Raw genomic sequence first — 23,744 nt, forward strand, 5'->3', positions numbered from 1 at the left:
TAGGCTCTGGATAGTAAAGTTGACAAAATAGTAGGAGGAAGCAGGTAGCAGCACACTTCTAGGGGCATGGATATTCAGGTGACAGGTATTTCTACTGTAAATTTCAGTAGAGGACAGAAGAGACTTTGGCTGTTGGCATTACCAAAGTTGCATGAAATAACAGCACACAAATATATGTGGTGTGTGGGATTACATGTGCTTGTGTTTATAAATACATATGCACAGCATGAAATGTAGTGTGTGTAATAATGTGCTCTTACATACTTCGTTTTGAACTGCATCATGCTGCCACTTGTTTGTAATAATTGGTCTCACGAACCCGAACCATACGTGCAGGAAATGAGAGTAAGGTACAGCATATTGCAAGACAGAATACAGCTCCTCAGGTGGTCCAGCAAGTTCCCACTCAGTTCCTGCACTTTGTTGTAAACTGTTACAATGGGAGGCAGGATGCTGCACAGCATGTGCAGTTGCTTCTCAGGAGCTGCTGGCTTACTGTGAGCGGCTGGAGGTAAGAGCTGGTGTGCAAACATCAAGGTGTCACCTCCCAGCTCTGACTAAATTGTAGCAGCTACAAAAACTTCTGCTTTTATTTCAAGGGTAACTTGGACTTTCGTCCTGTGTAAGACAGTTGTTACCACTCCTGCAGGAGTCATGAACTGCCAGCTCCCACAGAGCAATGAGCAAATTAATAATATGCTGCTCCAACAAAAGGGAAAGACTCCTATTGTATCAGGAACACTTGTTTCTGAATCATCATAACCCCATATAGGGCACTAGTTGTGTGATGCCATTGTTTAAAAAATGTGTATTTAAGCTATTCTCACATTCATTCCTCAGTATCACAGAATAGTTTCACTAGAATAGTTTCAGTTGCAGATGAACTGAAACTAGAATTGAACTGAAAAGTTACTTATACAACTCCCTGGTTAAGGACATAATTTCCTGAGTGGCAGTCTTTCTCTTTGAAAACTAGCCAGAATAATGGGAATTCAGTACCAGAGGTCAGTTGGAGAAATCTGAAGGCAAATTGAAGACCCTCCAACTTCCTAAAGGCTTGGAATGCTGTTGCCAAGAGAGCAATTGCTTATGCAAGACACCAGGAGTGCAAATCAATTATATTAGCTTAACAAACCCGTGTTTCAAACACCTGCTTGACTGTAGAATTAACGGGGTTTGAAAAGGGTTCAAGAAAAGTACACGTCATCTCAGAAAAACATCATGTGTATACTGAAGTGAACACTTGTGAAGCATGCAAATTGAAATGAGCTTGTGTGCATTTGTTTTCTAATGTGTAATAGCAGTGACTATCTAGTGTTTGAATCATCTTTAATTTGTGATGGATGTTCTAATTCACTTTGATCTTTTTTGGTTTGATGATATGTTATGTCTTAGTTCATTAATCCTGGCTGTTAATTATCCTCTTAAACATTTTAAGGAAAAAACAGTAATTTTCTTTTTATTTAAAAACTATTTTTCTGTTAACTTTTGTTTAGGGGTAGCTATATGTACTTCTCTTGCACTCTTCTGTGCTTTGGAATTCCCATTTCTAGCTATATTTTATATACGGTGTAATTTGAAGATGGCTCACTTGAAACAGGCTGAGGAGAATGTTTCTCATTACCTCTGATGAAGTTTTTAACTTGATATCTCTAACTTCAGTTCCTTAATCACTAGAAGATGGGTGCCAATTTGCCAAGTATCCTTTGCTATATAAGTTAGTTGCAGTTATTTTGGAAATGGCCCAGTGTGGTGTTTTCACACTGACGGCTGGCAGTGCATCACCACACCACTGTTTCACGCTCCCTCCTCAGAAGAGCAAGAGGAGAAAACATGATGAAAAAGACTCTTGGACTGAGATAAGGACAGGGAGATCACTCCACAGTTACCCTCATAGGTAAAACACTCAGCATAGGGAGATTTGTGTAATTTATTGCATATTGCTAAGAACACACTGGAGCAAACTAAAAACACCTTCCCTCCCATTCACTCCTGTCTACCTCTTTTCCCCCGAGTAGTGCAGGGGAATGGGGAATGGGGGCTGTGGTCAGCTGCATCTCCACCGCTCCTTCACGGTCACTTTCTGCCCCTGCTGCTCCCCCGGGGACTCCTCCACGGGCTGCAGCGTGGAGATCTGCTCCATGTGGGACCCATGGGCTGCAGGGGGACAGCCTGCTCCACCAGGGGCCTCTCCACAGGCCGCAGGGGAACTGCTGCTGCTTGCCTGGAGCACCTCCTGCCCTTCTGCTGCACTGCCCTGGGCATTTGCAGGGCTGCTTCTCACTCCTTGCTCTCCCAGCTGCTGTTGTACAGCAGGTTTTTTTCCTCTTTATTCAGACATCCCTTCCAGAGGCCCAACCAGCATCTGTCCCTGGCTCAGCTCTGGCCAGCAGCAGGTCCCTTTTGGAGCCGTCTGGAGCTGGCTCTGATTTGACCTGGGGCAGCTGCTGGGCTCTGCTCACAGAGGCCACCCCTGCAGCCCCCTGCTACCAAAACCTTGCACATAAACCCAATGCTGCCGGTGCTGTTTGTTGTCTACTGCAAGCTACTTTATGCAGATGAACATTTTACAATTTTTCAGGCTGGAAAAACATTCATATTGTTAGAAAATACTGTAAACTTCATTTTGGGGTTGAAGTTCCCCATTCATATCCTGTTCAAGACCAAAAAAAAGCTTGCATTCATTTAATTTCCCTCAAGGAATGCAGATTTTAAAAATACAACAGTTACAGACTCTTACCTCTTTTATCTAACATGACATAGGGCTATTTATGGCCTGATGCGCTGATTTATGCGGAAAGTATAGATTTTACGTGCATCCTTTATTATAATGTACATCATTTGAGAATAGCTGCAATTTATTTCACAGTATGATTATAGTTCTTGCTTCAAATCTTCTTCTATTATTATAATAATGGAAATGGAGATAGAAGATCCTGGCTCTACTTGACATTGTTGGACATGTTGCATATTTTTGTCTTTGTTAGCATCATCAGGTTATTACTCTCTGAGGACTCACAGATATAAAGTACCTCAGGATAAGTTACTTTATGTTAACTGATACATACAAAGTATATATGCAAATGAAGAATAATTTGAATCTGTTCAGTGCATTTTCATGATATAATTTGTGTTAATTCTCATCAAAATAGAAACAAATTGAAGGTTTATACTGCAGATCAGCTGTGCATTGTATCTTATTGAAGTCTGGTAACTTACTTGTATTAATTTGGGCCTTGTATGTTTCAGAATATTGGATAATTTGAAGCAATTAATGAAAATACACCTTTAGTTTGCCTGTATTTGTTTTCAAACAAACATTTTTTTCACTTTGGTTCAGTAGCAGGCTCCTGCACTAGAAGATATTTAAGAAGATCTTTATTTCCTCTGGTAATTCTCCTATCTAGAAATCTCATGTTGCAGTTTTCTGGTGTTTTCATTTCTAAAGTATAGAATCTGAATGGAACAGAAAGAAAAACAACACCATCAGTTGTTCAGGAATGTATTATTCCATTGTCTTCTGGGTACTATTCCTTGTAATTGCTTTTGCACTGTGAAGACTTACTTTTGCACTTTTTGCACTGCCCCCTATGAAAATGAAGTAAATATTTCTGAAATAGAGCAATAAGCTTATTTTTAAGTTAAATGGGATTTTACTATTTAAAAACAAACTCTGCCTTAGAAAACTGAATTAAGATTGCAACTAACATTTACTTCTATCTTCAGTAGCACAGTTTTAGAGAGTGAACAAATTGAGTTAAGTACACACCCATATATTTGAAACCCTTTGACTTGTCTTATTAGACTAGGAATTAACTTTTTTTTTTCTCTATTTCCTTCCAATTGATTACCAAGAGGGAAAAAAAAAAAAAAAAGACAAAAAAAAAAAAAAGCTAAAGTATTTTACGTCTTCGGTGTCTTCCAGCAAACACATGGAGATGGAGAAATTCTCCCAAAAGGTTGTGCTTGTGAACTGGACTGCCACCATTTCACCTGAATGGACTAGGTTGAGTTTGTCTGAGGGCTGACTTAAATCTGAAACTTCTTGAGGGACTTTGTCTCTTGTGTTGACTTTTACCGTAGGTTACCCAACTGACTGATTGCTTTGAAGAAGACATAGGAGGTGACTGTTGCGGGCTGTTTTGTAGGAGCAGAGGCCTGTTTCTGCTCCTTGAATTCCTATGTGATTATTAATTTAACAGGCAAACTTTTTTCAAGCTAAAAGAAGCTGCTGAGTATTCACATGCACCTGTTGTGAGGTTTTAACTCTCTCGTATTTACCACAGGGGCATGTTTGCGTCAGTGACTTGCATATTTTTACTTAAAGACTTATTGTTTGTGTTACTTTCTTTCATCTGTTGAGGTTTTTGGGAGATAGTTCATTCATTTTCTCCAATGTACTCTACTGTTTTTCCCAGATTTGTTCAGCTGGGACAGAGTCAACATAAACCAGACAAGAGCAGCCAGCAATTTTGTTCAAAACTCCACTTGGATAGAGTTATAAATTTGTAAGTATTCTTTTTCTTTTAGCCTATTTGTAGTTACTTTTGTTATTAGACCTAAAAAATTGTCAGGTAAATATGATGTTATAGAGCCATACTTCTGTTGAGGATTCATTGCAAAGCATGAAGAACCAGGTTCATACTTCTCCCTTGGAACTTAAAAAGTGCATTTTTATTGTTGTTTTTTAACTTGTTTATTTTTTAGGTTTTGTTGTGTCAAGATTTTTGCATTCTAAATTCTTAGCATTCATGATTTATCACTACATAAAATGCTGAAGTTATTGAGTATGTGTTTGGGTATACAATTGCTTTTGAAAAAGGTAGCTTGAAAGAGGTTGGTTGACATACATTCGCTTCATAAAAAACTTTCAAAATTGCAATTCAGAGTTTAATATGCCGTAACCTTCGGTTTATTTGTTCTAAGAAAGCTACAAATGCCCTGCGTTTATTTTAATGTGCATTTAAGGAGTCTTGGGAGGTCAAATGGGATATTTTTCTATTTTTATTTTTCTGATGGACGGTCCAGTGCTAGGGAGAGTCAGGTAAAGGGGGAATGGATTCCTGCTTTGTTTTGTGCACTTGACACCTATCTGTTGTCACTGAAATCAGAGGATCTGCTAGCTTAAATCAGTATGCAGTGCATTTCAACAAAAGAGCATGTTGAGTCTGCATAAATGTTATTTGAACAATTAAAATCGACGACATTTTCCTCAGGAAAGGGAAAATCGAGGTCAAAATTCTTCCTGTCAAAAAAAGACTGCTTGAATACTTTAATCCCAAAAGATTCACACAAGGACCGTATTCAACAGAGCCAGGCAATTGAGGTAGGATGGTAGGAGTATCACTCTGTAGGGATATTTGGAGTAACTTCTCTGTATTTTTTTTTAAATTTTCACTTAAGCTGAAAAATAAAGCTATAATAGGTGTATCTATTTAATTTATACTGAGATAGGAAATGTAACTGTTTATGATTATGAATTGATTATCACTGTAGAAGAATGTCCTCTAGTGCCAGGACAGATCATCTGAATCTTTTCTTAATACTAAAAACATTGGATCATGATGTTTTTCAGGAATCATACTATTATTGATGCAGGTCGTGACATTTAGATGATCAGCTCCTAACTTCCCAGTTGAAATCTCCCTGTACTGTAGGCTGCTTAAAGTTTCACCAGGGCAGGCTTTTACTTGCTTGTGTTTCTGGGTACCTGATCTCTTGCCTGACAGCACTGCAACTCCGTAGGACTACAGACCTCTACAGCAATCCACTGATGTACAGACACCTCAGCTTTGATTCCTGCACTCCCTGTAGTCCATTCCCTGTGTGCTGATGAAGTGGGGAAAGCCTGAACGTGGCTCTTGCCTGAGCAGGAATAAAGACTGTGGGTGTCTAATGAGGGAGCAGGATACCATGGAACAGATCTATTATTGTGTGTAAGATAAATACTACCTAATATCAGTTCTTAGTCACTTGATATTATATATACTTAAATTGATGGCACCACTGTGCCTTGTTCATCATTAATAAGCTTACACTTTGTAGGTGAATATGTCTGTAGTTTTATAATGAATTATATCTGATGGGTATTAAAATAGTAAGCTAGGTTGGCAAACTGTAAAATTGTTTTTAAACATGAAGGAACAACTCAGAGTGTTTTGAAAGGAAACAGTTATTAAGAAATCATTTCATAACAATAGGAATATTTTTGCTTTGAACAAAGGTGATTCTGTTTGTGTAACTGCAAAATCTCCCAATGTGTTTTTGACAGTTGTAGGAGACGATCATTCAGGTTGGGATGCCCCGTCCCTGGCGGTCTTCAAGACCAAGTTGGACGAGGCCCTGAGCACCCTGACCTAGTGGGTGGCATCCCTGCTCATGGCACGAGGTTGGAACTGGATGGTTTTTAAGGTCCCTTCCAACCCGAGCCATTCTATGATTCCTTTCTTGCCCCCCTTAACTTAGAGTAAATTGTTCCCCATGCTCCACTGCTGTAAAATGGTTCCCCATGCTCCACTGCTGTAAAATGAACATAATAAAAAGAATCCATGCATATAATTGTGATGACAGATGGGTGGAGTCAGACATTCTTTTTATTCTTTTCTCAAGTGTAATTTCCTTGCATATCTGTATTGTGAAAGTGTCAAAGTCATAGAGCACGCAAATCTGTGCCTCCTGTCACTCCTCCTACTAAAATCATACGGCTCATCTTTCTCTGCCAACTCGACCTAATTTGTTCTTCTGTGCAGATCTGAGAGGAAACAGGGTATTTTATAGCTGGTAGTTGGCTTTGTTTGTTTGTTTGTTTTCCTGAAAGTCTATGTTTGTACAGCTTAAAAAAAAAAAAAAAGGAAAAAAGAAAAACCTTAATCTTTTGTTTTGCAACTTCTTAAAAACTTTGACGTACTGTTTAGATGGCAACAGAATGTTCTTTCAAGAAAAGTCATAGATGTAGCCATTCTTTTAAAGCATGTTGTTCAATTCTGGAACACTGAAGCTTTCTTCCTGTGTGCTAATATTTGAATTGGTGCTCTGAACCAGAAACTTCCTTGGAGAATAGTAACCTTTTAGACATAAAATAGTATAAACATATTAAGCTCAAGATTAGGCTGAGAGAGAGTTTTCAGTACCAGCAGCTGAGGCACATCTTGCATTTTGTTGGGCTGTATGTTCCCTTATGTCTCCAGTAGTTCTTCAAGATATCGAAAAAAATGGTGTTAGGTACATTTTAAAATGGAAAAAAAAAGTTCATTCTCCAGTAGTTCATTGCAGATAAAAATACAATTAAACTCCAGTCATTTTATAGTAAAATGAAGTACTCAGTCTAAAACTTTGGTTTCTTATCAGCAGTGAGATAGAATACAGTTATATAAATGTCTTATGCATGATTAACTTTTGCATCAATGTCATTCCCACATTTTTCAAGAAAATCTTGTATTTATCTCCTTTTTAGATTGTAAAATCTCACAGCCTTAAATCCTGTGGCCACTTGTATGTATCAACTACATAAAGCCAATATAAATATTTCTTAATTTACTATTACCTAAGGTATGTGTTCTGAACCAGTAGATTAGATATTATATATACTGTTAAGGGGCAAATTGATTTCGTCGAGCACATTTTATTAGCACATTTATGAACGTGAATATGCACTGTAGAAATAATGAAGAAAGAAGCTTCTGGCCTAAATTTAGAAACTGCAAGTATAGATTAGAAGCAAAAAATGGACCCTTGAACAAGGACAAACGTGATTCTTTTAGTACAATGTATTATGGTGTATCTGAAGAAAGACTTTGTTGAGTACTGTGGTATAATTGCTGTTGGCTGACACCATGCACCTGTACCTAGTTTCCTAGTACTCCCTGCAGTGTGATAAAAATAATCTAGGAGTGCTAGAAATTTGATTTCCTCTTGAACAAGGAATTGAGTGTTTTGATTCACTGTAGCACTTCTGGAGAAGAGTGTAGATATGCTTTAATGAAGAGCAGCTAGCTGGTTGCATACATCAGGGTACAAAGTGTTTTCAGTGCCTCTGTACATTGTGGCCTATGCAATACAGCAACAATGCTTACACCAACTTTAATTAATCCATATACATCTACTATCCTATTTTGTTATGCAGGGCACTGGTGAAGCTCAAGTAGGAGAATAATTCAGTGATACCTGCAGTAAGGTTCAGAGCTGTGTTCTCCTTAAATCTTTAGAAAATGGACCTTCTTCAAAGATGTATCTTGTAGTCCGTGCTTTCAAAATTCTCTTGAAGTTCAATGCGTAATTTTCAATTTCTGTTAACTTACTGAATGTTTTACTGGAGTATTTTTAATCTGATAGTACCACTTCAAAATATTAAAGTAAAAATACAGCAGAACATTTTGTAATTCTAATGGAGTGTTTTACAGCCCTAGCTACTTTTGAAAGCTGTTACTTTTGAGAGCTGGTTACCTCTGCTTAGAGCAATTGTCTTGTTCTTTCAGTAGTTCCATATGAATTTGTTCATATAATGTCTGTTTCTGGGAGGATTAGAAAAAAAAATCATGTTAAATTTGCTAAGTAGACGTGGCATCACTTCCATATAACTGCACAGAACAAACAGTTGTTATTGAGTGTGTCATCTTGCTATGTTTTTAAATCTCAGGAGTTCTTGAGGAGTTCTTGGGGGGGCAGTCTTTATGTTGAAAGGCAGAAGTAAATGAATAAGGGATCTGAAGAATGGTTAGTATATTTTTTACATGAAACCTTTGCTAAATATCTAAATGGTTTCTTGACACAACTGTGGGAACAAAGGCCAAAGTAAAGCACATTCATAATTAATTAGTCAACAAGTAACTTTTTAGAAATTATAAGCTCATATCCTGATTACATTAAGGTAATGTCATCTTCAATAACTTCCTTATCATTTGCCTAATTATTAGTAGACTTACTGCATAAGTCAAAAGATAGTATTTTCCCCTATGCATTTGAGTATAGCATTCATTGAGGAGTAATATATTGTTCTCTTTTATATTGGAAATAATTACACTAGATGGTTCCATTATAAGCACTGATCATATAAAATAATGAGCATTTCCTATAACTTCAGTAAGAGCTACAGTCTTTTCACTCCTGTAGTACAAGATGTACTATCATGAACCAGGGATCATGCCCTTTCTCTCACAGTGTTTCGTTTATTAACTAGATTATTTCCTCCTTTTATTTTGAATGTGCAGAATGAGCTGCTGAGACAACATCTAATAGTGAGTCTCTGGTGTGGTGCTCCAAAATCATTCAGATTTTGGTTCTAGTTGTCATACAGAATTACAGAATGGCTTGGGTTGGAAGGGACCTTAAAGATCATCTAGTTGCAATCCCCTGCCATGGGCAGGGATGCCCCTCACCAGACCAGGTTGCCCAGGGCCCATCCAACCTGAACTGGAACACTTCCAGGGATGGGGCATCCACAGCTTCTCTGGGCAACCTGTGCCAGTGCCCCACCACCCCTCTGAATAAGAAATTTCCTCCTAACATCTAATCGAAATCCTCCCCTCTTTTAGTTTAGAACAGTTTTTCCTAATCCTATTGCTATCTGCCCGTGCAAAAAAGTTGCTCACCATCTTTTTTATAAGCCCCCTTTAAGCCCTTTTTTAAGCCCCCTTAATCTCCTGTCTGGGATTGCTCTGACCCAGGTGCAGCACCTTGTTCTTGGATTTGCTGAACCTCATTGAGTTCACATGGGCTCACTTCTCAAGCTCGTCTAGGTCCCTTTCAGTGGCCACCTCCTCTCTCCTCTCCCATTTTTTTGTGTTTTTTTTTGTTTGTTTGTTTGTTTGTTTTTGGAGTGTGCATGAGTGAGTTCTTTGGGTAGCTGCCTTGTTTTGTCCTGTCCTATCTCCTGGTTCCTCTGTATTGATTGAATCTTTAAATTTTGAATTAGTGTGGTATGCATAAATCATCCCTACTTTAAAAAAATGATCTTGCCTCAGAGATCACCCTTCTGTATCAAGTGTTGTAACCTTCTCTCAAATTCCTTGTCTGCACTTTAGAGAAGCTGCTTCTAACTTGGATTGTAAAATCCTCATTTGGATGTATAACTGAAAAGAGAGTCTTTTTTTTTCTCTAACCTTTAAAACTGTGCATGCTGTTAGTTTCAGGTGATTCCTTAGGGACCTTGATGCTGTCCAGGTTTTGCTACTGGTCAGTTCTGCAAGAAACAACTTGCAGTAGTATGTGCTAATGGACAGAGGAGGTTTCCTATTTTTCAGTCCACTCCCCTCCTGAAGACTGATTGAAATTTTGTTGTATGTAGGGAATGGTGCCAAAGGAAGGAAAAAAATGTTGAAGACTCTTTCAAAAGCTCAGCAAGCAATTTAAGGGAATATCATTTATGGGAAACAAACAAACAAGCAACTAGATTTGCCAGAGTTTTGTAGGTCAGATCTATTTACTTAGGATTCAAACAAGGCAATAGAGTATGCTTTATCTCCTTCTTCAGATACTCTTTAGGACTTCAGGAGAACTAATCTAGTGGCTTTCTGGTGACTGCTGTACTTGTGAGCTAAGCAGTCCGTGCACCACTTCTTCAAAGTGTGAAACATCTTTGCTGAAACTGAAGCTATAACTGTATGTTTGCTATAACCATATCTTTTACTGTAGAGACAATACTACTCTTAGTGGGATGATAACACCATGAAGCCTGGTCACAAGTGGGATGAAAGTAACTGCTCTAACTCTTCGCATTTCAAGGGTGCTGTCATTCAGGACATGGAGTTTGCATTCCTGTCTGTGTAATTTTCATTGGGAGGACATAGAAATACAGATCTCTCAGGGATATATGATAGCCTAGTCCTAAATAACATGCTGTTCTTTGCGCCTCTACTGTTATTAAACCTATTCATCAGATTAGATTTTTACATGAGTAATGTTAGATAAATGCCTTTAATTAAATGACTGGATAATACAAGCACTCCATTAAAATTTCCAGTTTAATATCACAGCATGGCTGATGTTGGAATGGACTTCTGAAGATCCTCTAGTCCAACGCCCCTGCCAAGAAGGATCACCTAGAGCACATTGCGCAGGATGGCATCCAGGCAGGTTTTGAATATCTCCAGAGAAGGAGACCCCACAACCTCTCTGGGCAATCTGTGCTAGTGCTCTGTCACCCTCACAGTAAAGCAGTGCCCCCTCATATTTAGATGGAACTTCCTGTGTTTCAGTTTGTGCCCATTGTTTCTTGTGGGGTTATTAATCAAACCTGGCATGCATGAAACTGAAGTTCTCTCAAAACATTTTTAGCATGTTGAAAATAGAGATTTAAGAAACTAAATGCTCAAAATACACTTTGTTGTCCAAGTTTCACGAAGTCTAAGGAAGTTACTTTGACTCACAAGTGCTTCAGAAATGTCGTGTCTTTAGAAACAATTCAATAAAGAGAAAAAAAATCAAATTAGTGTAGTGGGTTTTGTTATGTTTTGGTTTTGCTTAATAATGCTCAGTTTCTAGCAGACTAAGCAGGCCAGCTACATTTGAGGAGGTATCACCTTTCGGTGCTAGATAATGATATTGTTAAGTTATCACAGTGTTCTGGTGTTAAATGCCATTGCTAGAGGTTCAGCTTGAATGCTTTAAACTAGGTAAATATCTGCAGAAGCTGTGGGTGCTTTGAAAAGCAGTCTACTTTACAAGCACTTAGATATAAATATAGATGGACTAGTGTTTGGTACTAATACTGAAAAACACCCACATTAGTGTGTTCTAATCAACTGGAAGAATATGTTAGTGAGGCTTAGAAGAAACAGCCACTCTGGGGAAAAAATAGAAAGAAAAGTTGAATTCCCACAATGTTGTTCATGCAGTTTATTAATGAAAAATAAAACAAAATGCTGATTTGGTGAGAGTGTAATAGCAGAGGGTGAAATCTACACAAGTTTCAACTCTTTTGAAATAAGAGCTTTGTGTTGTTCAAGAAAAGCATCAAAATACACATTTTATTATTAGTTTACATTCCAGTGTAGTACCACAGAATTCTGAGATTAAGAAGCCTCAACAGGAATCACAGAACAATTAAAAATAAGGAAGAACAAGAATTCATTCTGTGCAGTAAAACTTCATTTTTTTTTGCAAATTCTTTAGCTACGCATGTTTAATTCTAGAACAGACAAATGTTTCTGTGATGCAACCTAGCAAACTGATCTTAGATATGCAGACAAACTCTATGGATGACCAGTGACTTTATAACTGACATTGTTGGTGATAGGTTTTGTCTTTTTTTGTCTTTTTTTTTTTTTTTTTCCTGTATTGCTTGTAGGGATGAGTACTTTGACCAGGCTTCCTAGAACATCTGTAAAACACCTGCAGAGAATTCTGCCCTTCAATTTGTAGTTTGACAGAACATTACAGTATTGTAAGATTTGAAAATGTACGATTTGTAATATTTTTCATGTCATTTAACATGAAAACATTTTACTTTGCATAGACAAGGGGTTTTTATACAGGTTCTAAAACAAGTACAACTGTGGAAGGACCGGAGTCTTATCTTGAAGTTACTTGCAGTAATGTTTATGTTTAAGTTAGGTTTATGTTTCAAGCATTATATCTTTCAGAGTAACATCTTTTGCCCTAAGACCAAGAGTAGATCTGTTCCTCCACAGATTCCTTATCCGTTAGGGAAACTAATACGATGTCTATCAGCATTGAAACATAACATTGCATAGAAACAAGTTGCTCCAAAAATCAGAGCTTGGAGAAACTTGCAAAAAATACTAACATTCAACACCAAGAGCTGCATAACACAGACCTGAGCAATATGCAGTGGCTATATTTTCTCAGAAATTACCAGCCACAGTACCAGCAACTAGTAATTTTTTTTTTCATCTTTGCCTCTTAAAAGTGAATGCTTATTCTCTCTCTCCTATTCTAAGAGTAGAAATAGATTTTAGAGTGTTTTCTCAGCTGTGATAATCATAGCTGAACAAAACTAAATTGCAGTATTCAAAATTGGGTCAGAATTTTATCTGCTTGGGAACTTGCGATTGGCTCATGAAGAAATACTTGTTGTAATTCCTCCTATAAGAGGCATTACTTCTCAGAATTTACATTGTAATCACTTTTTAATATCTAATGCCTCAGAAGTTAGTGATTAAAGGAATAATTTTAATACTTATTATGGCAGTAACAGTGTGCTGCCTTTTGTGCACAATCCTTTTTACCCTGTTTACACTAAACTTTTATTCCGATTACAGTACAGTAAAATCTAGCTTATCAGGCATTGCAGCATCTACTGGAATTGTCCACACAACTCTGCATTTTAAAGTTCCTACCAAATTTATGATTGAATTGATCAGCATTTGGTAATTAAGTTGTAAAGAATGGACAATTACATTTTGATTTTAAAACACTGCATTCACCTTTTTGAATGCACTGCAATGTTGCTAAGATACCTAGGATAAAACTTCCTCCCCTTTCCTCCACTCAGATAAAATACATTTTATACAGAGAACATGGAGCAGAGCAGGAATTTTTAATACAAGCTTTACTATAGTAATACTAGACCAACTGGTGAAGTATGGTTATGGTATAGATGATGTGAGCCCAGAGCCAAGTTCAATTAGCTGTGAGCTGGCACTGGCCAGCTCATATGTTCTCCTGTTTTAAAGATCCAACAGAAATGTGCATTGTACATGTAGTGCAGTTGAGTGCCTAAAAAGAGAGAGCTGTCCTGGTTCATTTTTAGTACAGCTACTTTTGCAGCCAACAGTGGTGTCACTAAGACACTAAATTGCAACCATCCCACATAACTATTAAAGTCCAATATAAGTCAGAGCAGTTTCTTGTTACGTTGCTGAAAATTAGCTGGTTGTAGTCTGGAATAAGCACGTTTCCATGATTTGCTTCAGTGGAAATTTGGGGCTGGAGCTGATGCATCGATTATTTTTGGGAAGAGCAGTCCAGACTGGAAATGCACTGACCGATTTTCCTTACAACAAACTCTGTGTACAATAAGTAAGAGTAACAAAGAAGAATTAGAGGTGTCATTTTCCACACTTCACTCTTCTTCCCTGGTGTTTAGATCTGAGGGACGTGTGTTTGAATGACTTCCCCTTTCCCTTGCAGAGATCCTGGGAGAAGCATACAGTGAAAAGAAGAGAAAGAGGAGAAAACCATTAAGGGCAGCATTGCGTCTTCTGTCTGTTCTTCCTTATGCAGTAGGACTGTAGTAGGACAGTTTTTGATGTAACGTCTGTAGCTCTGAGGAGTAGTGGTCCAGAAGTGACAGTAAGATGAGGGGCTGACCTCTCCGATGAAAGCTGTGCAGTGCGCTTAGAATTGCATTACATAAATACTACAGGTTTTAAGATGTGTAGATGAAGAGTGCAGTATCCTCTAAGGCACCTTTCATTGAATAATAGTCGGGAAAGGCTGGATTTTCAGTTAAATGTCATATTCTGTTTGGATGCTGTAGTTGTAACAACTAAACAATCAATATTCTGTGCCATTCAGCATAGTCCCAAGAGAGAAAGCACAAATGTACGTGTTTTAAATTGGCACTATACGTGCTAAGAACTCAGTAAAATCAGGAAGTATCATGGCTTATGTGTGTAAACCTTTTGCAAGTCCAATGTTTGTCTTCAGTTCCCAGACAATATATATACATGTATATATTTTTGCATTATTATGTTAAATCTATGCAGTTGTATTTCACTTTTTTATAAAACTAGTTCATATTGCTACTCAATTTATTGTATTTCATAGGAAGGGAGTATAATACAAACTACTTGATTAGTTCGAGGAGGTGGTCAGAAGGGCTTGAAAGGAAACTTCTGTTGTAGTCCCATCTTGTTTAAAATCAAAGGTTTTGAGTTTTTTTCCTGTAACTTCATTCCTTCAAACTATATTTCAAATAAGTGGTGGTATTTCTATTTAAGTTATAAAAAATACTAGTAATGTTAGACCATGTTATCATAACAATTCAAGATGTAATAAATAGGTAACCTTTAACTTTTGCTATCTGACAAACTGTAAGTAGTAAAGTGTGTTCTGCTTTTGCAAACAGAAAAATACGTTGACATGGCCTAATCTCTTGCCAGAAATTTAATTTTTCATCTCTTAAACACAAACGTAAAATCTATGTGATGGAGATTTGAAAGAGAAGTCAGTTCTGCATTCTGTTTGTTTGTTTCTTTGTTTGATTGTTTTATTTACTCTGGCATTATCAGTTTTAACTAAGTTTAAATTCAGAGGCAGCCTCGTTATTTTACCTCTCTGGAAATCAAATGGTTGCTATTACAGTATAAATGCTGGGTAGTTTTGAATGGCTGATACCCGCTGGCTGTTGTACTGGAAGTTTGTCTTCAAACTTCTCTTCCAGTGGACTGGGAATAAGTGGGGCTTTTTCCAAGTTGACCTTGCAAACATTATTTCCTGGTCATAGCACAACTAGAAGAACGTTGCTGTGTTTCATTTATAGAAGAGCTGTGCCATCATTTGAGTGCCCCAGTTCTTCAAAAGCACCATTGACTGTTTTTTCTCTCTAAAAGAGGAGGTTACTCACACAGAAGTAACTTCTTGTTTCTTGAAGAGCACCCAGATAGTGAGTTATGACTGTGGTTTCTGTGCAGTATGGCAATGATGCTAATATATGTGGATCTTCCTTGCATTTGGGCTGGTTAATGTTCGCCTTCGGAAATAATTGGCTTTGATAGGAAGTTGCAGCTGTAATTTCATAGTCCAAAAATGTATACATATGCTAATACAATATATAACAATAGCATTCTGACTGTTTTTCAGCCACTGGCTATTATTCCAATACACTATTAAGTAACGTGAAGCTTTTAGAAATTTTGTCTTTGGTAACTAAAGTAGTAGGTGACAAATGAAAAAGCCAGTTGAAAAAAATCTCAGGAATTAAATGCAGTTTTGCTCAATGCATTATCAAAGAAGATGTAGTAGGCCTTGGAAAGCTCCATAAATGACAAGATTTTGAGGTTGATCAGAAAATAACTAGTGTGTGAGGAGAAATGAAATACATTTAGTTGTATAATAGTGATGTGGAGGAGGCAAATGACTGTTCACCATTTCTCTCAGTCTAAGAGCTATGAGCAACCAAGGCACATAATCACAAATGAAAGGAGCATAGCATCAGACACAACCAAGTAGTAGAGCTTATTCCCAAAGGATTCTGTAAGTCTCAGAGAGACATCAGAAAAATCACCCTTGGAAATCACTTCTCAGGAAGCAGTAGCCCAGTTTCAAATTTTGCCTCAGGTAGTTTCTCAATCCTGTTTGCTGAAGTATGGGAGAATATACTGGAGAAGGGATTGTTCAGTACCTCTTGTAGTGAATACTTTGGCAGCTTCATTTACAGAGAGTATTTATAAAGCAAATGTATTTTTATAGATATCTAAAGAGTTAAATTAGCTTTTCCAGCTGAAATACAGACTAAAAATATATTAAACCGATGATTCAGAGAACTCTTCAAAACATGTATGTCATTTTTTTCATAACCAAGAAATGATTTATTTCTCCTGCTTAGGATTTACAGGTGTATTGCAATGTTCTAGATAACTCTGAGTTCTGTCAGATATTTTTTTCTTGGAGTTCATTTCAAAATCAGATTTCCACTAAATCAAACAGTATTGACAGAAAGAAAAGTTAATGCGTAGATTGCCTTCAGATGTCAGTGTATTAGACATTGATGTTCTGTTGCAGAATCCAAACTGATCTGCTATCAAACAGGTAAACATCAACGCTGTTCAACTCTGGGAGTGTTTTATAAATAAATTAGTAAAATATTGCTGGGAAATGCACATAGTATATTTATGAATACTGCTTTCACAATAGCTGAGTGCTTTAAAATGAAAATGATTTGCTACACAGGTACTTCTAGAGTTTATTCATTTATTATGTATTGAGTATAAATAGTTTTGTTACTACCTTGCAGTTGATTGTGGAGAACACATTATTACTGCTGAGGAATTTGGCTTAGATCCATGGAATATTATAAATTGGAAAGGACCCTGGAGGTCATCTCCTCTGAGCAAGGGTTTGGATCAGGACCAAATTAGGCTGCTTAGGGCCACGTACACTTGAGTTTTGAATATCCTTGCATTTTACATGCCCTTTCTGAAATCTGTCTTTTTATAATGCTCCAAGAAGAGTCTGATTCCCCGCTATCTATACCATCCCATTAGGTAGTTGGAGACAAGAATGAGGCTGGCCTTAGCTTCTCCGGACTGAACAAACTCGGTGCTTGCAGCCTCTCCTCACATGTCATGTGCTCCAGCTCTCTAACCATCTTGTTGGTTTTTTTGCTGAACTTGTCCAAGTATTTCATTGTATGTCTTGTACTGGAGGGCCCTGAAGTGGGCATGGTGTTCTACATGTGGTCTTTCGAGCCTGGAGCAGAGAGGAAACAATCATTTCCTTTGACCTGCTGGCTTTGCAGTTTTCAAGGGTTGCAGTTGAAAGACCAGCTTCTACCTTATAAGTGAGTCTGATTCACAGTAGTGCTTAGAAAAGGTCTGACATACTCAGGTTCGTGTAAACTTTCAGACTACATGTATCTCTCGTAAGATTAGTAGGTTTAAATATTAGGATTCAAAGACAGCAAGTATTTTATGAAACTATTCAAAATATATTTTCATAAATCATGATTTATGATTTTCATAAATCATCCTTTGTCCCAGTGCATAGAGTGTGCTGTTACTGGTACTATGTTTTCTGTTTCTTTATAGTTAGATAGAAATTTCTTATCTGTTAACTTCTTTCTGCTTGGTGGTTTAGAGTATAATCACTTGGTTGTTATAATTGCTGCTAAGTGGGTAGTTCAATAACATTTTCCTGTTACCTGCTATAATGTATGGCACAGGTCAGCTCGGGTGCTTATTGAGCATAGCAGATCTGAGGAAGGATGAAAAAATGAGGACAGAGTGAGGAAAGTACAGAAAGTATCCTTAATGTGATTAGTGACATCTTACCTAATTACCCTACTTGGAAAGCGGGTCTTACAAGGTCTGCAGTAGTGTTCACAATCTAGGTAAATAGATTATCAAGTGCAGAGTTACCTTTTCGTTGATTCTCATATAATATATATTTCAAGGAAAATAAATACTCCTCTTTAACCATGCAGTTGTTTTACTTAAACTTCTGAATATCTTTTGTGTTTGTTTGTTTGTTTTTTCCAGAATACCAATCTCCTCCTTTTCTCAAGATAATATTTACGAAGTCCAGCCTCCAAGAGCCGATAGGAAATCAATAGAGATTTTTCATGCGCACATTCAGGCTGGAAAAGGAAACATGCAGCCACTGGGAAAAGAGGACTTCTTCATGTACAGAGAGTACATTCGAAACAGATACCTCTAAATACAAGCTGGATTCTCATGTGAAGTCTACAGTACTGATAGGTCACAAAAAATAATTTTGGAAAGGAAATCTAGTTTTGTTATTTTGCAATAATAAATTTATTTATCTAACAGTTCTATCTATTATGGTTTGCTATTGCACATTTATGGTTATCATGCTTTACAAGAGAAAAAGTGATTTAATATCTGCTCTTCAGCTGGAAGAGAAAAGTGTTATTTTAAGAGATTAAGTGAATAATTTGAGCACCTGTAATAACGGAAAGGTATGTAGTGATTTATGGCAAAGAAAATATTGTCTTTTAAGTTTTTATATTACTTACATTCTTATGTTTGCTAGCAGAGATGAAATGATTTGTACATAAGAATCAGAGTAGAATATTTTTCTTCCTCTTTGTTCTATGGCAACAATCTTTTTTACAATCAAATGTTTTCTGATATTTCTTGAGATTTTTAGCAAATTGACTGCCCAAATGACTTCTTGCACTTTGCTGCTTTCTTAAACTATGCTTTTTTTTTCTTTTGCTTATGTTAAAATCAAAATTTACACCTAGACTAACATTATAACTCTAATCTGTGTCAAATTAACTTCATTGGTTCTAGTAGCTACAAATCTGTGCTACATGCAGGGTGGAAATGGCTCATGAATAATTATTGTGGGTTTCTAGTAGGCCTCTGAGGTGAACCACTCACTGACTACATTGTAAATGAGGGAACGCTCTTGGCTTTAGAGTCTTGGAGGTTGCAAGACCATTTTACTCTATGACAGGCATTACCCTTTTTGCAGCATATTCTTTCCAGCCTCATATTTCTGCTCAGTTAAGATGCTTCCAGATATAAGCTTACAGCCTCCTAACAACTCTATGTCACTAAGTGGTGTAGAGAGACTGGATCAGCTGGGACGGTCATGCAAGGGAAAGCAGTAGTTGGGTGTAGGGAAGACCGAGCATCATGTCCAGTGCTATGTAAGAAGTGGAGAGGTATCAGGTATTTGACGTAGATTATTTAAGTTGGTCTTGTGATCAAAACATTTTCTCAAATAAGAAATGAACCACACACACACAAAAACCTATGACTTGCAATTACAAGCTAAAATTTCCAACACTGCTTTCTAGCCCTCTGCCTTGAGGAACACTGGCAGCAACAACAGCATCCGTGATAGATGATGTTATTCCACGTGTTTGTACAGGCCATATTTCAGAATTTTTTGGACCAACTCTGAATGACTTATTTGGGGAATGTCAGCCAACTGCATGCTAGATGTAGCGAACACGTTTGTGTTCACAGTAAGTCGCTTGCAGGCAGCTACTCCAGATTTTTGGCTGCATGCTGCAAACATATTCTGCATATGTTTGCATATCTCATGCAGTCGGTAGCATTTTTATCAGTAATTCAACAAAAAAAGAGATGCAGTGAACAAAGAGATTCGAGTATCTTGTGGGGTCTGTGTGTTTCAGGAAATGATTCGTGTGTGGACAGTTAGAGAATGTGATACCTCAAGCTACCAAAAATGTTGGTGTCCATTCTCTTTTGTTAATTGATTCATATTGTTTTGAAAGAAATTACGGTATTTTTGCAGGTGCGAGAATGAAAACACACTTCAGGTAATACTTCAATGCAACTGGCAACCTCTTTCCTCTGGAAAAACAAAACAAAACAAAAACTAAGACAAAAACAACAACAAAAAAGTACCAAACTCTCCTGTCCATTATGAAAAAATACTTGGAAAGAATAAATGTTTCCTTTGGAAAAACGTAGAGCTGGAGTCCTTATCCTAACAAAACACATGCATGCTTTTCTTACTGCACTTAAACTATTTCCAAAGATGTTTTGTAGATGACCACATTCCTTGTACTTCTGTTGCTCGTAGATACTGGAATTTCATAAAAGCTGTCCTTGAAAGTGTGCCACTTAACCACAGATAGGTGAAAGATGCATCTTTTTTCAACAGCCAAAGTTGCTGCAAAATACAGGAATTGAAATAATTTTACAGCTCTAAGAGAAAATATGTTCAGGCTTTAGCAATTCAAACACTGTTTAGCAAAAAAGGACTAAAGGGTTTTGGTTTTACAGTTTTGAGAGATGAATGGTATCTCAGCCCATTATCTGCTGCCATGATTTTCAGTGTCTTTCTAAATTTGTGCCATGACAGTCCTATAGCAGCATCCCCTTGAATCTTGCAGCATATATAGCTGCCTCTTGTTTCTCCTTCCAATTAGAAAAGGTTTTAAAAAGAAGCAAACAAAAACACTAGTTTTCACTGTGGTTTGAGCCATGTTCGTTACTTCATGAGATAATTGGGCATTAATTTTCAGGTGCTTGGTTGTGTGTCCTACCACGAGAGTACTGAAACTGCTAAGAACACTTCAGGGTGCTGATGTCAACTATTTACTAGGCTTGTTTAAAAAAAATAAAACAACACACAAACAAGGACTCCTAGCTTAACACTGATTGAATTACAAATTTTCAACTGTCTGAATAAATCTGCAGCCTTGTGTATGTAAAGCATTAATTGAAAAGGATAATATATTCATTGCCCACACAAGTTAAGTTGCACAAAGGATTCCAGAGATGCTGGTGTGCATGTACTTGCTATATTCTGTTCTTGTGAGAGTAAGTTCCAGTTGTCAGCTATGTGAGAAGTTCTGAATCTGTTTACCTTTCAGAAGCTGAGGAAACTGTGTGCAAAGTAATATATATCTTTGTTTATAACACAAAGAATGGGCTGTGTTGTAAGTGAATACTAACATGGTGCTTTTTTGACCCTAAGTGCTAATGATCTTTAACATCTTAATGTTATAAATCCATATGGACGAGAAATCTCTCTCGGAGAAACGTGTGTTTTTTCCTCCAAAATTTAATTTGTTCTGATGTGTTTGAAGACTACATTTAAATAAAATACCAAAATGTATACATGGAGACAATGACTTCAGTTTCTTTCCTTGTCAATTGAGGAGGCACAGCCATGGGTTTAGGACTGTCATTTCTGAGCCAGTGTTTCCTTGATGCCAGTCCAAAAGCTTGAGCTGTGTTCTGTGACTGCTCAGACTGATGCTTGTGCCCTTAGGAGTAATTACTCCCAGCACTTTTGTTGGTACTTTCACGTCCTTGAGAGTTTTGTTCCCACTTGCAAAACCCACTCACTGTCTTTGTTCTCTCACTCAAATTCCTTTCCAGAAAGACTCTGACATGAAATACAATGCTTGTAATGTGCACACTGTTGCAGTTACAAGAGGGGAAATGGTAAAAGAGCTGTACTTACTTCTGAGATAATGTTTAAGGTAGCTCCTCATTTTGGTGTTGAGTTTTGGAGATTTTTGCACAGGATCCTAGGAAGGTTACATTGGCCTTCGCAGACAGGCCAGTCATCACTAGAATAAACCCCAAAGTATGTGACCTGTCAGATAAGGTGAAACAGCAGCTTCTCTCGAGGTATTTCATTCTCCATGTGCATTTCACCCTGTCAGTTCTCGGTGAATAACCACACCCCCAAGTACAGCTCATTGAAGATAAAGCAGTGTGACTTCAATAGCTGCACGAGTGTTGCATTATGTATGAAGTTCCATTTGCTGGCATGTTTTGAATCTGAGTGATCACCTGGAGACTGATGTGGAACAGAGAAAATGTGCTTGGCTCCCACATGCCTCCCTCTGTCTTTTATATACTTAAAAAACCTAATTGAGCTTGTCACTTCTGGTGGTGATTTAAAAGTAATATGAAACTAGTGCAATATGTTATGAAGTATTCATGAAAAAAAAATCATACATTAAAATTGCAACCCTTGCAAATATTGATGTTCAGCAGTTACCTAATGGAGCTTAAATTTGTGGTACAAAGAAAACCCTAATCGGTCTACTAGAGTCAAGTAAAAGAGCACTGAGAAAAGGCTTGAAAAACAAGCATTTCATGAATTACTGTATTTCTAGAGGAGTGATACATGCTTCTTGCCATATCTGACCAAGGCTTGGCTGTAACACTTAAATTCCCCTACTTTGTATTCATCTATACAGAATAAAGAGGTGGGGTAATAAGGGCAGGACAGACAAATGGCATGTAATGAGCTACCTTGGGCGGCCCTTAGGTGTTTTCCCATTCTAGGAGCAGCTGTGCTGCTGGGGCTAAAGCCCAGCATGGTTTTTAGGCACTACAGTAGCAGCAGAGTGTGCATTTGTGGTCTTCCTGTTGTAGCACACTGAACATAGGAGATAGTGTGCATACTGCAACCTCCAAATCCCCTCAAAAACCCTAGGCCACAAGAGAGCGCTTTCCTTTTCTATTCCCTGCCAATTCAGGTACTCCTTTTTCATAAGGGTTGCCTATTGCTATCTTATTTTCACTGTGTTTCTTCTGATTTTTAGTTAGTATTATTATTTTTAATTTCCCTTCACCTTTTCCACCACCTGTAGCTCAAAATCCTTTTACTTACCCAGAACCATGCCACAAGTTGCAGTTCCCCCTCTCTACCCACCTTTTTGGAGCTTTCACTTGAATGAAAACTCCCTAAATCCTTTTACTGGAAAAAAAAAAAAAAAAAAAAAACACACACAAAACAAAACAAAAAAAAACCTTACATTGAAAAACCTTGAATCCTTCTGCAGCAATCCATATCTCTCCTTTATAAAGGCCGGCTATGCCATCATCTGCCCTGCTTGTTTTCCTACCTCCCGTGGCGGTGCCAGACGCGCGTGTTGTCTCTCTTGGGTTCTCCGTGTCTCGGTAACACGTTCGGGAGAAGTGCTCTGCTTGGGTACAGGATGTTAGTGCTTGAACAAATTGCAGGCATCACTTTAATCTTTTCCTCCAGAGGAAGACGAGAGCTGCTCTGACTGAGGAAGTGAGAGCGTTTCGAGTAGTGCCCTTCGGTTGCCTCTGGCCCTGCCGTAGCAGCGTGCTGCACCCCACTGCACAGCGATATCCAAGGGGGGTTGAGGTGTTTCTTGGCTCGTACTCCCAAGCAAGTGGATCCAGCCAGTTTCAGTGAGCTGCTGTCGGCACATTACGAAGCTCACTGCCATGTCCAGTGAGGGACTGTGCAGTGACAGGTCTGGCTTAGGTCCCTTGGCATGTTTTATCCTTTCAGTTTGGATGCCTCTATTCCCTCCCAGAGCTTCTTCTTGGGATCAGCACAGGGCTGGGGCTCACATTGCCACCTTCTGTGGCTGTTACCTGTGCTAAAACCAACATTAACTATATTGCAGGCTTGAGCTGCAGTATGGTTCCCACTCCTTCAGGGCTGTGTCTCCTCTCAGTCCCCAGCACAAGCGGGGAATTCCCCTTGCTGGGTCTGTCATGCAGGGACACATTCACACACTACATCCAATGTCCCTTCTGGCTGCTCTGGTTCCGCAGGGGAGGGTTCTGTTCTTTCCCAATGATGGAAATAAACAAATGTTGATTTTGCTATTGCCTAAT

General features: G+C 38.0%; 1 protein-coding gene across 2 annotated transcripts in view; it reads left to right on the forward strand.

Annotated features, from left to right (window-relative positions):
• Positions 1–21,213, forward strand: part of FIG4 (FIG4 phosphoinositide 5-phosphatase) — a 67,894-nt gene extending 46,681 nt beyond the window's left edge. For both annotated transcript variants that reach the window (XM_084283571.1, XM_084283572.1), the window contains exons 22-23: positions 4,419–4,508; positions 18,159–21,213. In XM_084283571.1, coding sequence (XP_084139697.1) covers positions 4,419–4,508; positions 18,159–18,336 — 268 coding nt within the window. In that variant the 3' untranslated portion in view covers positions 18,337–21,213. The remainder of the gene's footprint in view (positions 1–4,418; positions 4,509–18,158) is intronic.
• Positions 21,214–23,744: the final 2,531 nt, after the last annotated feature.

Source organism: Netta rufina, assembly GCF_964035555.1.
Source record: "Netta rufina genome assembly, chromosome: 3".
NCBI classification, from domain to species: Eukaryota; Metazoa; Chordata; class Aves; order Anseriformes; family Anatidae; genus Netta; species Netta rufina.